This window comes from Myiozetetes cayanensis, unplaced genomic scaffold, assembly GCF_022539395.1.
Source record: "Myiozetetes cayanensis isolate MyiCay16 unplaced genomic scaffold, myiCay2020 scf3, whole genome shotgun sequence".
Classification (NCBI taxonomy): Eukaryota; Metazoa; Chordata; class Aves; order Passeriformes; family Tyrannidae; genus Myiozetetes; species Myiozetetes cayanensis.
This window is the reverse complement of record NW_026087521.1, coordinates 48,944,202-48,961,422: the sequence shown is the minus strand read 5'-3', so window position 1 is coordinate 48,961,422 and position 17,221 is coordinate 48,944,202. Positions and strand designations below refer to the sequence as shown.

Below are 17,221 nucleotides of genomic sequence, written 5' to 3'. Positions count from 1 at the left end.
AGTTCTCTGCAATTCGGCAACAGAGTTGGGTCAAAGAAGCAGCTTTTCCCAGACTGCTGTCTAGTCCAGCAGTTTATTGGTACCAGTTAAGTTGAGCAACATATGTCATGGTGGGGTTCCTGGCTTCTACCCTTGAAGCAGCAGGGTGGGGAGCAGATCCCTGCACTGAAACACCCTTTTTGTTACCCCTTGTTTCAAGGCACTAATGCTGAAGGGTGTTGTGAAAAACCAAAGTTATCTCCAGTACTTTGGTCAGAGCTTCTTGCTAAGAGTGACTATTTTTTCAGAGATCAAACCCGGCACTGTGGAAGAAGATTGTTTTTGGAGCAGCACCAGCAATTGGATTTCCATTCCTGTACCCCCTCTGGGGCAACTCTGGGGAGCAGGTTACATGATTTTATCTGTCCAAACTTTGCAGAAGTGCATGCAAGGTGGCTTTCCAGAAGATACAGCACTGCTTTTGTTTCTTGATTCTGTGAGGGCAGCACCATGCAGTTGCTTCCCTGGGAATGACCAAGAGCCAAACTATGGTGGCTGAGTGTTACTTAAGCAAGGTGGCACCACCTCTGAAGAGGAAAAGCAGGCTCTGGGCTGTTTTTTGAGAGAGTTGTCTCCTGAGGTGTCAGGAACTACGCACAGATGACTCAGAATGTTAAAAACCCAGAAGTTTATTTCAAAGTATAAATTTCAGGCTTGTCAGACAAAACCCCACTACAATTAATACAGACACGCACTAATCTACAGTACATACAAAAATGGGGAGAGCTGGCAACTGCCCAGTTTAAATTGGACATTAAATCAGTTCTTTTGTATTTACAAGTCCAGCTGCAAAACAAAACAAGAAATCAGATTTGAAGTTTCCCAACAAAGGATTTTGCATGTTTGACTCCCAATAGTCAATAAATTACTAAAGCTGAAGAGGACTCCCCAAACAGCTACTACCCAGTTATCTTATTTACAGCTACAACTCATTAAATTATGACAGCACCTCAAATATATATATATGTGTATATATATGCATGTGTATATGTATATAAAAGAGAAGAATGCTCAGCCTGCATAACCACGATAAGAAATAAAGATGCATTTTTAACTTAAAAGGAATGAAAAGGAAAAATCATTCATTTGCTTTCTCCTAGCTATCCTTATTATTTTCCTTCTCCCCTCAGAAGATGTTTTGAAGGGAATACGGATTTGGGTAGCAGGGCTGACTCAATTTCATTTGAACTCCTCTCCCTCCGGTGTTTTCATATAATGCCCAGCCCAACCCAAATCAGCAAAATTAAAAAAATATATATTTAATATATCAAGCTTCTATTTAAAATATCTGCATAGATATTTTTGACTAAAGGAAAATACTCAAAAGAGTTCATAAGAAGGCAGAATCACAGTTTGATTTCTTACAGTGTACGCAATACTTATTCTGGGGAATGGCTGTTTAAGGAGCAGCAACAAATGTGACCCATCCCTACATACAATATAGGTTTTAATTTATTGGACATTTAAGACAAACAGCATGACGGGTGGGCTGAAGTGACTGTTTTTGTTACAGTACAAAATGGTGTTCAGATTCTACTACTGGGTCCAGTCATGCTCCCAGTGAAGGCACAAGGGGTTTTGCCTTCATTTTCAAAGGAAGCAGCGCAAGACCCCTTAATTTTACAGGGAGAACACCATGGGTGTTTCCAGCCTAGTGCTAAAAACCTTGGGAATGGGTGAGTGTCTCAGTGCTTGTGCTCAGTGGTCTAACACGGCCAAGGTAGTACAAACAACTAAAAGGAGCAAAGTCTAAACCCAACTGCTACTCCTAGGGAAGCTGCTGACAGGCTGGGCGGAACTTGCCTCTGCACCCCTGTGCTTTCTGAAGCTGCCCCTGCAGACGCAGTACAGATGCTACAGTTGCGGTCTGCCCCCCTCCAAGGGTTTCATTTTTTGTATCCAATAAAGCCTTTTTAGACATAGAGCAAAATAAAAGAGGCCAGTGAAGCTGTAACCAGGAGAAATGCAGTGGACAGGAATGGCATTTTGCCATCAGCACTGCACAGCAGGGCTCCTCTCCAAGTAGATGGACTAACTCAAATTACATTCAACCTGGACATCGAGAGGCTGTTGTGACACACAACCCAAACCTAAAACACAAAAGAAAGTAAATAATGACGGAAAACACAGCTGTAGAATCAGTGCTGTGTTTGCTAAAACACGGGAAACTAAATCCACGGTGGTACTGCGCAAATGTCATGTACCCAGAGGCAGCAGCAAAACATCCAGTCAGGAACAAATTTATACCAGGCTACTGAAAGTCAGATGGAAAAACTTGCATCAAGTGCAGAGAAGAAACTAAAACCAACTTTTCCACTTAAAAGCCATACAGAGATTTTTAGCATATTTAAAAGTGGATTATTGGAAGGCTCAAGCAATTCACACTAATGAAAGAGACCAGTCTAGAGACACAGTAGTAACAGACCTGTAATGAATGTTCCTGAATATTCTGGTAATACTTTCAAATATTCTATTAAATATTTTCAAAATTCTATTAAATGAAACAAATTATTTCTGATTGATTGTTGCTAACAGAAATTTAGTTTCTCAGTAGCTTTATTCTTTCTGGGAGGTAAAGCATAATAAAATAACCAGCCACTCCACCACACAGGGATAAGTGCCGTGAGGTAAGGAACTAAGCAATATTCGTTTGTTAGCATAGGGGGTCTCTGTTAAGCCAGAAACCAGTTTTCACAATCAGTTCAATGAAGAACATGAGTAAATAAAGATGAGTCTTCTGTCTCTAAGGATGCAACTTGCAAAACCTCCAAATGGAATGCCAGACCATCCCTAATAATACCTTACTGAAGGATAGAAAAAAGATTCTAACAAACACAGGACTAGCACCCCCTGCCTTTCCCAAACAAGACAAACCTAAGAACAACGGAGATCTAAATGCAAGCACAAACTATAGAAAAGCTCATTTATTGTTTGGGCTAGAATCACAATTAAGTGCATTAATTCCAGGCTGTAGTCTAATTTTAACTTTTAAAACCTCATTGTACTGATACGGCCAAGGGCTCTTTGGTACCATCTCAAAGACACATTAAAAAAAAAAATTGCCCAAGGAGGACTTGGCAGCAATCAACTGGAAAGAACTGCTCTAAGCTCTACTACAGAACTGGCTTTATAAAAACCCCACTTTAGACTAAATGCATTATTAAGTAATTGTTCCTTGAAATAGGCAAAAATAATTAAACATAGAAAAAATTCAAGGCATTTTTGATTATTAGCACCAGAAATACAGGGACAGCTGTAGTTCAGAGAAAATCAATCATACATGAGAGTTGGTGTGAACCTTCTCTGGTGATACTTGGATTTAGCCAGAATTTTTGCTTGCCCAAATCAACAGAACTGCTGTATTTTAAATGCAGGTTTCTATACCGAGAATAGTTGTTACTCACTTGACAGAAGTGACAATCCCAGCTACATCAAGGAGTGCAGTAAACCAGACAAAAGTCTACAATGCAATTTCTTTCACCGTTAAAAGTTCTCAAAAGGAACACTGCTAAAGAACCCACAATCTGATAGTATATTTTACCAGTCCTGTTTTGGGATTTAATTTTTCTGATACTTTTTCAACCTTGCTTTACACTTACAACACTGGTTGTAAGAAAAAAGGGCATTGAAATGAAAAAATGTCATACTCTGCAGCTTTGCTATACACTGGATTAAAAAAAAGAATCTTCCCCCTCTAAACCCATTGTCTGGTTTTGCTGGGCAGGAAAACAACTGAAAATTGCCAAAATCAAAACCTTACATACATATTCTTGTCCAGGTTAGTTACAACTTGGCTCTGCAAACAGCAAGTTTAACTTGTCAACGACAGCAGGGCAGATGCACCAATTTTCTTTTCTCAGCTCAGAAGCATCATGAAAGCATCTATTAACATTTGCAATTACTCACAAGGTTTAGGCCAGTGTCTAAAATAGTTTCTAAACTCCTTTGTGTTGGCTTTTTGCAGAGGCAGGCAGGTGCTGAGAGAGAGAAGACAACTGGGAAGCCAACTTCTCTTTCTGTACTCACTAAACATCCAAACTGAGTGCCAGGAGGCAGAACCACGGAGGTTTCTTCTTTGGCTGAATTGCAGCAAACAGCTTTCCCAAAAGAACTGGGAAAGGCTCTGGTGGAAAACACTGTCTGTATACTCTAATATTATTCTTGACAGGACAAAAACAACTGCTCGAGAATTACAGTAAGGAAAGGGTTGAGTGATACTCAGATAGAATGCAGATAAAAACAAGTTCAGCGTCAGCAGATGTTACACTTCCTGGTCTTTACAGAAATAATAATTACTGCAGGCCTGGAAAATGAGAAGCACTAATGAAAGACTAGAAGGGTAAAGGGAAAAATAACTCCAAGCAAGTAAAAAAACACCACAAGGTATCTGGCTACATTTTATTTTTGAAATTATTCTTTAAGGCACAAAATAAATCTAAAAAATAGGGTTGGATGTATGAGGGGAGGGGCAGAGAAACTGTCTGAACTAGAGAGGTGTGAATGCAGCTCTACAATCCACTTTCAGATATGACCTGGGAATGCTCCCAGGGTGAGTGGGGGAGGATGGTGAAAGTAGGAGTGTTCTTATTTATAAGAGGTAGGAGGTTGTGGGGTGATTCCTCCCCCCCCCACCTCCAAATTTAGACATATATGGGTTACTGACCAGACTAGAAGTTCCCTTCCCTCCCCTCAGAGAGCTCATTCCAGTTGGTAAAGTAAGACCAGACCACTCAGTCTTCCAGTACAAATGTGTATGTTTTGCTTCAGACAAACTGTAATTTACTATTTTGTTCCCACTCAGAAGCAGAATCCCAGGCATTCAGTATGGCCTTGGATAAAGGGTAGGTAGGTATCTATATGGAACAGCTGTCATGGATGCAAAAATGAAATTTTCAAATGGCCCATGACATGAACTATTCAGAAAAAACAGGTTCTCTTGCTGCAGGTGACACTTTATTTTTCTTTTGGTTCTAAATGCATGTAGTGTATCACACAACTGTCTGAAATAATCCTGCAGAGAGTGGATTTAAAAGTGAATTACATGCATGGGATCAACTCCCCCCACAACTGGGGTAATTCTTGGTACCAGGGCAGGTTTAAAGCCTCCAAAGATCTCTGTTTAACTGCTCTGAGAAGAGATCACATCTGTGGACTGGGGGTCACAGAAGGGTCCAAAACGTCCATAGATGTCCTTAGCCCGGACTGCAAAGTAGTATTTGCTGCCAGACACGAACTGTGTAAGAGTGCATGCCATAGGGAGAGGGAGGGCCTTCACTTCCCCGATCTTCTTCCACTGGGAGGGCATAGTGGCACTCGGGTCCTCGTGGTAGGCGTAGAGATGGTAACTGTCCACATTGGCACAGCTCCGGTCCACCTCCATGACACTCCATGACAGCACAATTCCATTCTGGCTCTGTACCCGTGCCAGCTTCAGCTGGGGCTTTTGAGGTGGAGAAGTGTTGGCAGCTTCGGGGGGCAGACGCGGTGGCTGTGGTGCCTCTGGAAGTGGGGCAGGATGTACAGGGCGTGGTGGCTCCTAAACAGCATAAGGGCAACAAGGGAAAGGTCAGAGTTTACAGGAGTTGGAAGGCAGCTTTAATTGATCATTCTCCAGGTTAACTAGAAGGAAATGAGCCTGCAATCACCCAGCCACCACAACTTTCAGTCCTGTGTGCAGAGGCAAGGGAGCAGCAGCAAATGTTGAGAAGGGGTGGGACCAAGGGTGCCATAAATTCTTATGTTATTCACATATAAATCTGTAGCTCTACAGTTGATCATTGCCACAGTTATCTCCCTATATCCTCTTTGCTTCCCAGCCAAGAGGGGATGGAGTGAACACTGTGCTCTTTACCAGAACTAAGTAGGCAGATTCACAGTGACTTAGAGCCAATCTATGTTTGAGCTGCTGTTCCCCCATTACCCAAAACACCCCAGGCAGTGCATTAAGCTGACTGCTCATCATCTTTTCAACAGACAGGTTTTTCAGTCACAAATGGAAGAAAGGTTAATGGTGCTATATATGGATTTTATCACCTTAAATTCATCACAGAAGCTCAGCCTCAGTTTCCAGAAAATTTTGAAATAAGGGTAAAAATGTTTCTTTCCAGTGATATCTCTTTTTTATACTGCAAAACCAGTCCTAGCTCTCTTGTTTATGCCAGTTAAGACAAATTTAGGAACATGGTTACAATGAGTATGAAATTTTCTTATTTTTCAAGCCTGGGGTCTTTCAGGTTGGAATCTGGGGTAGATTTTGGCATCTTAAGTGTTCTGTGTGATATTGGCTTGATTTAGTCTCATTATTTGTCACTGGAGAATGCATGAAGTTGAATGGTGTCTATACTGAAAGAATGGTAAGCCACCTTCTTGCTAATATATTTACCATTTCAGGACACCATAAGTAATGCAGCTGCCCAACAGCGAGTGTGCAGGCAACTTACTTGAAATTATTTAAATGAGTCAGGAAAAATTCTTAAATACCTGCAAAAAGGGATTTGAGTCAATGCAGAAGCAATCACCCCCAACAGCAATTAAAAAAACCTCTCTGAAATACAGAGTTGGCAACCTTGGGGATCTTGTTTACATGTTCTATTTCCTCAGTTTTGCAAACAGTTGTACTGAAAAGCTGGTGAGCCAATTCATAGCCAAACTACGACTAAACGTTTTTAGTGGTAGTTCTTCTGTACCCTTGACTCCACAAGTCAGTGCAGACAATTCATGTACTATTTTTCAGTATGTGCTACTGGTGATTTGGAGAAGGTCAGGGTAAACTAACACATTGCACAGCTTTTACCAGTCTGGGCAGAAGTTGCTGTAGACGACTGGGTGGTGCTGTGCAGGTGAACTGGCTAAAAAGTGTCTAGAAGACACATCACTATTTTGCAGTTCATGCTAAAAAGCAATCTGAGAGGTACTAATGCAGAGACAGGCCTGTAAATTGCATCCAGGAATTTGAAAAGCACCACTCACAGCATGTGCTTGCGGCGGCCGATGATGCACTGTCAGCTGAGGTGCTCCAGACCCGAGAGTCAGCCCGTTGTTCACAACATAGGTTGTCTGAGGCATTCGTACTGCCATCCCTGTAAGAAGCACAATGAATACTTTTGAGTATTCAATAATTACAATCAGCTAAACAGAACACTGGAAGACCAACTCCTTGGTTCAGCTGGATGAAACCAAATTTCAGACAGACACACTCTCCTCAATCTTCCAGCAGACTGCTGAAGCACTGCCTAACAACAGAATCACCTCCCACCCTGAAGCTGTGAAAGGAGAAGAGAAGCAAATGTTTATGTTTGCAGAGGGGGTAAAATCTTGCTTTAATAATTTGTAGCATGAAAGAAATGGGTGGGGAGTGGAAGAGGGGAGAGATACAGGGAGCTTAAGTATGAAAAGAAAAACTACATCACTTTGAGACTCAGAAAAGATAAATGCTGCTTCTGCAGCACTGATATCCACTCAGGAAACTGTGCTGTGGGTGGCCCTGAAAACAAAAAAGGTAAGTCACAGTTCAAGAAACTTGTCCTCCCTCAAAGAACAGACACCATGATGGATATTACTCACAGGCATCATCATTTAATTAATTTCCACAGCAAATTGATCTGACTGGCAGGAATAAACTAGGCAGTTTTACAGCCTTGTAGATAATATCCAAAACTCTTGCAAGCTACCAAGTTTTCATTCATTTTATACTACATCTAATTCTCTTAAGTAACATTTCATCTATTCATACAGGTATGTGCTGTGAGCTCAAAGCTTTTGCTCATTGTTATGGGTTGTTTAGAGTGTCCCTCCATTTCTGTCCAGAAGTACAAGTTTCGGGGCAATCTCTACCATCCCCTAGTTCCATACCTCTGTGAGATGGAAGTATTCTAATACTCCAGAAGATAAGCTTGCAGAGCAACACGTATCAGGAAACTGCAGCTACTGAATGGCAATTTTTTCTCTATATAAACATCCACCAAGCTACAATCACAGAAGTTCATGATCTGCAAGTCCGAGGCAGGGAACTCAGAGTGCCGAACTTCAGTACTTTATAATAAAAGCGTTAAATACTAGATAGGTACTTCACATCTTTTTCCTATTGGCACATCGATCTAAGAAGCTGATGAAGCTGTACAAACTCCTGTAGGATAGACAGTCACCTGAGTTGGCTATTTCTCACCTATTAGAATCCAACAAGGCCAAGTGCCGGGTCCTGCACTTTGGCCACAACATCCCCATGCAGAGCTACGGGCTGGGGACTGAGTGGCTGGAGAGCAGCCAGGCAGAAAGGGACCTGAAGTTTGGATTGAGCCAGCAGTGTGCCCAGGTGACCAAGAAGGCCAGTGGCATTCTGGCCTGGATCAGGAACAGTGTGGCCAGCAGGAGCAGGGCAGTGATCCTTCTCCTGTACTCAGCGCTGGTGAGGCTACACCTGGAGTGCTGTGTCCAGTTCTGGGCCCCTCAGTTCAGGAAGGACATTGAGGTGCTGGAGCAGGTCCAGAGAAGAGTAACCAGGCTGGTGAAGGGACTTGAGCACAAGTCCTGTGAGGAGAGGCTGAGGGAGCTGGGGCTGTTTAGTCTGGAGAAGAGAATGCTCAGGGGAGACCTCATCACTCTCTACAACTACCTGAAAGGAGGTCGTAGCCAGGTGGGGGTTGGTCTCTTTTCCCAGGCAGTTATCAGTAAGACAAGAGGGCACGGTCTTAAGTTCTGCCAGGGGAGGTTTAAGTTGGATATTAGGAAGAAGTTCTTTACAGAGAAGGTAATCAGACATTGGAATGGGCTGCCCAGGGAGCGGGTGGAGTCACTGTCCCTGGAGGTTTTTAAGGATGAGACTGGATGTGGAACTTAGTGGCATGGTCTAGTAACCATGGCAGTGTTGGATCAAGGGTTGGACTTGATGATCTCAGAGGTCCTTTCCATGATTCTATGATTCACATGCACAAAAGAATTAGCCAGCAGCCCCACATTCCAGGCTAATGGTCTCGAAAGACTTGGGGGGGGAGGTGGGTTTTTTCTCCTCGGGAAACCGCATCCTCACTTTACTTCTGCCCTGACTCAGGGAAGGTGTGTGTGTGGACAGGGTGGGGGCTCTGAAATTCATTTTGTTTTTGGCAGGGTCATCTGGCTGCCTTTGGCCTCGGTCTGCCTCCATTCTCTTGCGCCCTGTTCTGCCCACAGCCTGGACCTGCCTTGGATTTCAGCAGAGAAGCCAGGACCATCTGCGGCGGAACCTTTGAGGGAAGAAGCCGTCCCTTCCCTCCTCCATTCCCATGTTGGCAGCAGCTTGTACCCATTGATGAAGCGGGGAAATCCCAGCCAGAGCCAGCCGCCGACAGTGTGAGTTCATGGGATGAACCCCTTTTTCCCCTTCCCCTTCTCGGGGGGAGGAAGGGGAGGGGGAAGATCTCAATTTTTGATTTCTCCCGCGCACAGGGGTCCCCACACAGCGACCGCCAGAGCCCAACAGCGCCCCCTGCCGGCCAACACAGAGCACCTGCCGGCTCTGCTCCTCCGGAGAGCCAACAGTGCCCCCTGTTGATCGTGGTTAGAATTGCGCTGAAAGGCGGAAAGTACTGAACTGTTTTTGGTGGGAACCTTGGGTGCAGGATTGTTGTTTGGGGTTTTTTTGCTCTTTTTTTGTGCTGCCTTTACACATATATCTTTTAATAAAGGGCTGTTATCTTTTCTTTCTCTGTCTTTCCTCAACTGGAGCCTTTTAATTTCAGATTTACAGTTGCTGAGAGGGAGGAGCTTGGTCTTCCTCTTAACTCATCCTCCTTAGCAAACACTTCAATCTCATTAAACTGAGACAGGTGAGCATAGGACATTAGAGATTTGTAAGGAATGATATTAGGATGCCTGAGAGAAATATGACCTTTATACAAGAAATCGAACATGATTTACTACATATACATATGTTTTAATCTTATACCATAATAAAAGAATGGTCTCCATCTTTCCATGGAACATTTTCCCTTCTGCTACCTTGTAAAGTACACTGTATGTCATCTGGAGATGCTTAATTGGCAGAGCTAGTGCCTGAGATGACTTAAATACAGTTTTTCTTTATTCACATAGCTGCAGGTAGAATTTCTTAGTAGCCTAAGATTTTTCTCAAGTCTGTAAGCTGGAAAAAACCCCTTAATCTCTGTAACTTGGAGCAGTATTGTAAAGAGACCAAACAGGAAACCCAAACAAACAAACTAAATCCCACATCCATGAGGTAGTGTCACAGTAACAAGTGCATGGAAGGAATCATCCCCTACCTCCAGCCTGCGGGTTGACTGGCCTTAAACCTGGATTTGTCATGACAGCTCCTCTTACAGGATTCTGAGCTGGTGGTGCAGGAATAGTGGTATAGACCACCTGATGGTTAGCAGGGGTTCTTGGTATAGGAAGCTTTGGAGCAGTTTGAGTCACGGGCCGATGAGTTACATTCACTGTTGTCGGAGCTGAAAAAAGACAGACAGACCCTGGAATCGAATTCCATTACATGAAGCTATATACCTATTCTAGAGTACACATCTCCTTTGGCAAACTGACTCATCTGAGTCATGTAAATTTAAAACTGTCTCTGTGAAATTCTATCTGATTTTGATAATGCAAGAAAAGTGAAAACAGTCTGAAGAAACATATTTTCACCTGAAATCTTAATGTCAATATACATACAAATTTCTAAAAGAAAAGATAAATATTATACCTCCCCTGTTCCCAAAGGTCCTGAATGTAAGGACAGTGGTGGAGAATCTAAAACGCACCACTAAAGAGTCAGCAGAACAGATCAGTCATAAGACAATTTCAACACCAACTAATCTTCAACAATCATATACAGAAAAATAGAGTAAAATAAGGGGGAAAAAAGGAGGATCTATGTTTCTTTATGTTAGAAAGAAAGGGGAAAAACTTAATCACAGTACAGACAAAATAATATTTATCTAGGGATAGAACTTCAATGCCAGCCTTGCCACTCACTCTGTCAAAAGGAGTAACTAACTGCCAAGTGCACAGGGACAGATAATATTTTTTCCCCATTACTTAAATAAGGTAGCTATTACGGGTTTTCTCTACTTCACTTTTACAAACAACCATATACTTAATAACTTCCATGACCCATCCTTAGTAGGATTTCTTCCTCCCCATGGAATTAATTTGATCCTGAATTCTTTCCAAACCAATAACATTATTTTTCCCCTTTACTTCAACATTTTTTGGGGGAAAAAAGAAAAAAAGTTATGGGAAACTGACCAGAATGAAAGATTAAGAAGTGATCCAAACGTTCTTAATATTCACTTGAAAAGATTAGCACAAGATAGAACACACAAGAATCTAGTTTAAGAAAAAACATCAGTCCCTGTATTCACACACACTGTGATGAAGTAAGATGAAGTTACCTGTAGGCAACACATGTACAGCGGTCTGGGAAGGCCCACTGGTTGGCACACCTGTCTGCTGCACAGGGTTTGGCTGCAGAGGTGGCACACTGGGCTGCAAGGGCCGAGCCAAGGGCTGGGTGGGTGTGCTCAGTCCTGTAACTGGTGTCTGGTTCTGCTTCGGCTTCTTGCCATCTGCTTTACAATAAAAGAAAGTTATAAACAACAGCAAACAGAAATTTTCATTTCTGAATCAGAATTTTAAACATCACAAAGTTTTAAAATCTCTTTCCCCTGTCCCTCATTTACAGAATAGTGAGTGTATTTCTGAGCATTACATTTCTTTGACCTTTCCATTCTGCAAACAAATCTGCAGAAAATTCATTCAACTCCCCTCACTTTCTTCATTGTAATCTCCCCCACCTCACTCCATAATGTTTTATCCTATCATCATGAGGTCTGCATATTTCAGTGCAGTTTGGAAACCTGAATGTAATGGAACACCATGCCAAAGTCTTTAAAAAAAGATATCCTAAGCCCTTTAAAAGGCCTTTGGTGCTTACATCTTTTTGTTATTTACTGACTCTTTCCTTTGTTCAATCTGTTAGTCAGTCCTGTTTGTTGCTGTTTTGAATTTTCATGCTATTTGCTTGTAAAGAAGAATCATTTTATTATTTGTAGAAAACTTTATAAGGAAAATTTGTTTTCTCACATTGACATCCTCCTTGACGTGACTTACTGACTTGTGAGAAGTGACAAATAGTGTCTGTATCTGTAGTTCACTACAGCAACATTTTTTCCTCCCTTAGTTTATTTGTGACAACATAAAATATTCATTAGAGTGCAAGTCCATATCTAATCAAGCCTCTGCACAAGTTGAATAAAGAAGAATTGAGAAGCTTTTGCCTGGATAGTTCAACTAGATTAGAGTAATAGTGGGCAGAGAAGACACCATCGAGAGCTAAAAAGCACAAGATAAATGAGTAGGTTTTAAGGGCGCTCATTCAAAAAAGATTTGCCCTAACTGTACATGCAACAGCCACTAATTTAGTAAAGGAGCATGTAATATAAAGATAAAAATACGTTAACACTCATTTTAGTCTTCAGAAAACAATATAGTGAAGAACACCTTTTTGAAACTTTCAATTAAGTATACCAACTAGATTTCAAACATTAAGAACAGGGTTAATGGCAGCATAACTCAAAATTTTGTGGGTTTTAGCAGTTTGAGACAATTTTGATGGTCTCAGCGAGCTGCCTTTAACACTAGTTACTAACAGCTTGAAGTAACAGTACCCTTCAGAAACTGCTACAGGATTCTATGAAACACAATTACAGAATCACAGAATCATCAAGGTTGGAAGAGACCTTCAAGATCATCTAGTCCGACTGTCAACCCAACACTGCCACAATCTCCCCAAATCATATCCCCAAATTAAAGACCTCAAAAATAAACCAATATGAATTGTAGACCTTTCTGTAGACTCAAGAGCCAAGTTACTTCACTGAAGCCATTTGATAAAAATGCAATTGTCTTTCTTTTTTTTTCAAAGTCTATAAAAGGAGCAGTAAAGGGATGCTCATTTTGAAAACAAAAGGTGAGGTGTTTCCGGCTCTTTCATCAACTAAGAGGCCTTGTGATGGTTCAAGCTTCCTTTACTTTCCATGAGTATGAGAAATTTCCCAGTGTTCAGCAAGTTGCTTGGTTCTGAAGACAGTCATACAGATGCACATATCTGTTTACTTTAAATATTTACAGACTGATGCACATTTCAACTACCACTGAATAACTGAAGTGATGTAAGTGCATTCTTAGTCATGACTTAGAAGATGTGCTTATAATCCAACGAGTAAAATCCCAGACGCACTACTGCTGTAAAAATGCAGAGGTTTTTTCTAGGAAAATGTTGGTCTGGACAAATGTGAGAGCTTTTTAAGTTATATTTTTAATCTCACACAGAGCAAGTTCATTTATCCTTGACAAATCAAGAACCCTGCTGACATTCCAGTTGGTGGAAACTAGGTCAGGATTGCACCAGCCACAGGAAATGATGAAAGATAACCATCTAGAGTTCACTAAATATCTGGAAACAAATGGGAAAGGCTATGTAAATAAAAAAAAAAAAAAAAACAGCAAGAAAAACAGGATGACTTGGTGCACAGTAAGCACAGGACTAAGGCTAAAAGTAATTAAGGAACAGTTCCAATATTAAATGAACACAGCATCATATTTGTAACAAATATAAACCTACAGGAGATGGAAAAATCTGATTTATGGAATGAGCATAATATGGAAATCATTACTACTGGAGGTGTAAGGAAAAATCCTAATCTGACACACAAAATGGAAAAGAAGGGGGGGCTAATTTCCACACCAGAAACTGGGCCTACAACACTGCAGTTATAGCATGAAGGAGTTTTAAACACTGTACTAATTCATAACTGGCACAGGGGGATTACAAAACAGCAAACATGCCATATGGATGTTCAAGAATAAGAAAATAAAGAAGATCCATGAAACTACAGATTTTTTTAATCAAACACCTTATAAAATAAAAACCTGATACTATGTATTCAACAATTTTTCCTACAAAATAAATAAAGTGGAACATACCTTTCTTAGATCACAAAGTCATTTTACTCTTTTGTTTTAATAATCTTATAAAATAATTTGACGCTGTGTGCTATACAAATATAAAAAGGACTGCAAGGTCCAAAACACAAGTATGATACTTGCAGACACAAAAGCATCTAGAATACTCTGATGAAAGGTTGGCAACTGTTCCGAACAGAAATTATTAACATGCTTTCTTGAAGGTTACACAACACTTTCATTAACAATTTTTGCACGTGTCAGGTATTATTAAATATTAGTAGATATTAATATCTATTTAAGTACCTAATACAAGTAACATCTTTAAGTTTACTTTATATGTGGGTGACAATGCTTTAAAGAAAATAATCAGGATCTGAGTGTTTCCAAGAACACTATGTAAGTGTTTCTCTTCTACTTGAATTAATGCTGAACTAGTATTCCTGCAGAAAACAACATAATGCCTGAGGTATTTTCTGTTTGGAGGTTGTGTACCAATAAATCTAGAACAACATGAAACTTGCTGCACATTTGCTGTAAACAAAGGGCAGCGGAAAAAAAATTTAGCCAAAGGTATACAGATGCATATGATTATACAAAAGCTGTCAGAAGTGTACTCTTCCTCTGTTTAACCTGATTATTATCAGAACACACTCCCAAGAAACTTACTCAAAAAGCCTAGTGATCTATTCTCACTGCATTGTGAAACTCAAGCTTTTACTAGGGTTTTGGTTCCTGTGTTTCTACAGCTTATGTAAAAATACTGACTCTCACATAAACTCTAAACATTAACTAATCAGCATCATTTCAGACTGTCAGCAAGAGTCTAGATTCTGCTTTGCAGTGCATAGACACACAGGAGCTGACCCAGCCTGAAAGTACCCCATTAACCTTCCTCCTAATGGAAGGACAGTTTTCTAAAATGTGACATCTAAGGGGAAAGAATCTCAGAATATCCCACTGGAGAAATTTTTAAGATACAGGCTCAAGCCCCAACAAAGAAACTGAGGAAGAATTAAGTTACTATACTGTAATTGAGCTACAACTCCGTAGCACTCCTGGCCTAGAGAAGCATCTTACATGCAACCACAGTGTTGATCTTTTATGGCAATTGTGAAATTAAAATCTACTTAATGCAATCAGGGAGAAAAAAACTCTCTGGGAAACGTTACTTTTGATAGAAAAAGATTAGCTGAAATACATTACAATACTGTGACACATTACTTTAAAACATACCATAAATCCATTTAGATCTATCTGCTGGGTGTCTTTTACAGAATGTTAAAGTAGGACTGGGAAGGTTAACCTTATCTGACAGGCTTGCACAATCCCAGGGCAACCAACTTTTTTTTATCTTTTTGAGAACTAACATGCAGAAGAGATGACAGTGATTGCCTGAGCTATTCTGCCACTCAGCTCAGCAATTCAAAATCCTGGCTGAAAAGGACCTCTAGTGGCCATGTAGTCCAATTTCTTGTTGAAGTTGGACTGTCACCAACACTAATTCAAAGCCCTGCTGAATCTTAAGAACATTTTGAGAGTGGAGCTTCTGCCATCGCTCTGTGCTGCACTGTGGTGATTTCTTTTCCCCTCAAGCTCAGCGTGAGCCTCCTGAACTTGTAGTTCATGGCTCTCCTGAGAAGTTGTGCTCCATCATCTTTGTAACGATCCTCCAAGTGGTTGTAGGCTGCTATTACATTGTCTTTTGCTTTGCTCTTTGCCAAATATGCCACGGTCTGTTGATCTCTTCTCACAGGTCATGCACTCCAGGCCCCCACCACCCTGACACCATCTGTGAGTCCCTCTCCAGCGCTACCACAACTCTTCTGAGCTCAAGGAAGGGAAGCCAAAACTGAACACTGTATTTCAGCAGTGGTCCCATCAGTGTCAATATGGGGGGAGTAATTACTTGAAATGAGAACACACTGTTGGCTCATACTCAATTCACTGTCCACCACATATTCTCTACTGATAAAAGAACCAGATGGTTAGCTATCTGGATTACATTGTGCTTCCCTAATACTTCTATACCACACCCACTCCACTTTTGGTGATAACATCACATGAAGTGTCCAAGGTCAGGCTGGATGGGGCTCTGAACAACCTGGTCTACTGGAAGGTGTTTCATGCCCATGGCAGAGGGGTTAGAGCGGTATGATCTTTAAGATCCTTTCCAACCCAAACCATTCCATGGCTGTGATTTCTTTTTCACTGAAAGAAATGCTACCACATGCCAATATGATTTTCTACATTTGAGGAATACAAATAAAGCAAGTTAAGCTATTATGAATGTTTGTATAGAACCTGAATGCACTAGCTGGACAAATAGCTATTGAGGTTGTCCAGAGGAATCAAACTTCCTGGTGTCTGGACTTCAGAATGCAGTGCAGGGACATGCATTTAAGGACTATATAGAAAGAAAATTTTATCTCCAATAGTAGAAATATAGCTTTTTCTCAATGAAGATGGCAGTACAATACATGGTCTTAAGTACAGACTCTTTTTTTCTTCTCTGAAGTACTGTAATTCTTCACTAATCCAATGCTAGCTATAATTAGATATGCCTAAATTTACACAACTTATAAAAAAAGAAATGCATTCTTTTAAAGGATGAAGTGCATCCAAACTGCCAAAGGATATAAGAGCACAACTATATTTACTCTGATCTTGGCATACAGTTCTAAAGCAAACAACAAATTAGCATTTGGTTTTTAAACCCTCACAACAAAGCGTTTTAGTTAAACAGAAGATTAGAAGCTGTAATAATCTAATGCCTGAATATTAACTGTAGAATTAAAAAGTCCTTAATTAATCAGTGAACAGGAAAAAGAAATACATCTAGAAGAACTTGTTAAAATATTATCAAGAACTCAAATGCCTTAAATTACTCCCCAAGTCTAACAGATTTAAGAATAGACAGCAACAATGCTTAAATTAAGAGAAAGGTAAAAATCTTAAAGACTATGAGCAAAATTCCTTTTATTTCACACCTATCAATTTTTTTAACAACAGTCCTATTTAACTGAAACACCAAGGAAAAAATACACTATAAGCAGAAACGTAAGTTTATTACTTTCTGTCATTTATGTGATGAAATAATACTTGTAGCTCAATTATCTCTGCAGTTAGCAAAACATATTCCACCTACCCTGAGAAGAGTTATCATCTTCTTCATCCAGTGTAAGATCAATGACACCTCCCGATTCACTTCCTGTGACCTTCCCGCTCTGAA

At 40.6% G+C, this 17,221-nt stretch overlaps 1 protein-coding gene across 2 annotated transcripts in view; it reads right to left on the bottom strand.

Moving 5' to 3' along the window:
- Window positions 1-650: 650 nt before the first annotated feature.
- The window catches only part of ATF7IP (activating transcription factor 7 interacting protein), an 83,230-nt gene continuing 66,659 nt past the window's right edge, over window positions 651-17,221 (bottom strand). The window contains exons 11-15 of one of the 2 annotated variants that reach the window (XM_050325287.1): window positions 17,138-17,216; window positions 11,418-11,594; window positions 10,293-10,478; window positions 7,009-7,118; window positions 651-5,575 (exon numbers count right to left, since the gene is read on the bottom strand). In XM_050325287.1, the coding sequence (XP_050181244.1) occupies window positions 5,159-5,575; window positions 7,009-7,118; window positions 10,293-10,478; window positions 11,418-11,594; window positions 17,138-17,216 (969 nt within the window). In that variant the 3' untranslated portion in view covers window positions 651-5,158. The remainder of the gene's footprint in view (window positions 5,576-7,008; window positions 7,119-10,292; window positions 10,479-11,417; window positions 11,595-17,137; window positions 17,217-17,221) is intronic. The other variant, XM_050325288.1, reaches the window with a different exon arrangement.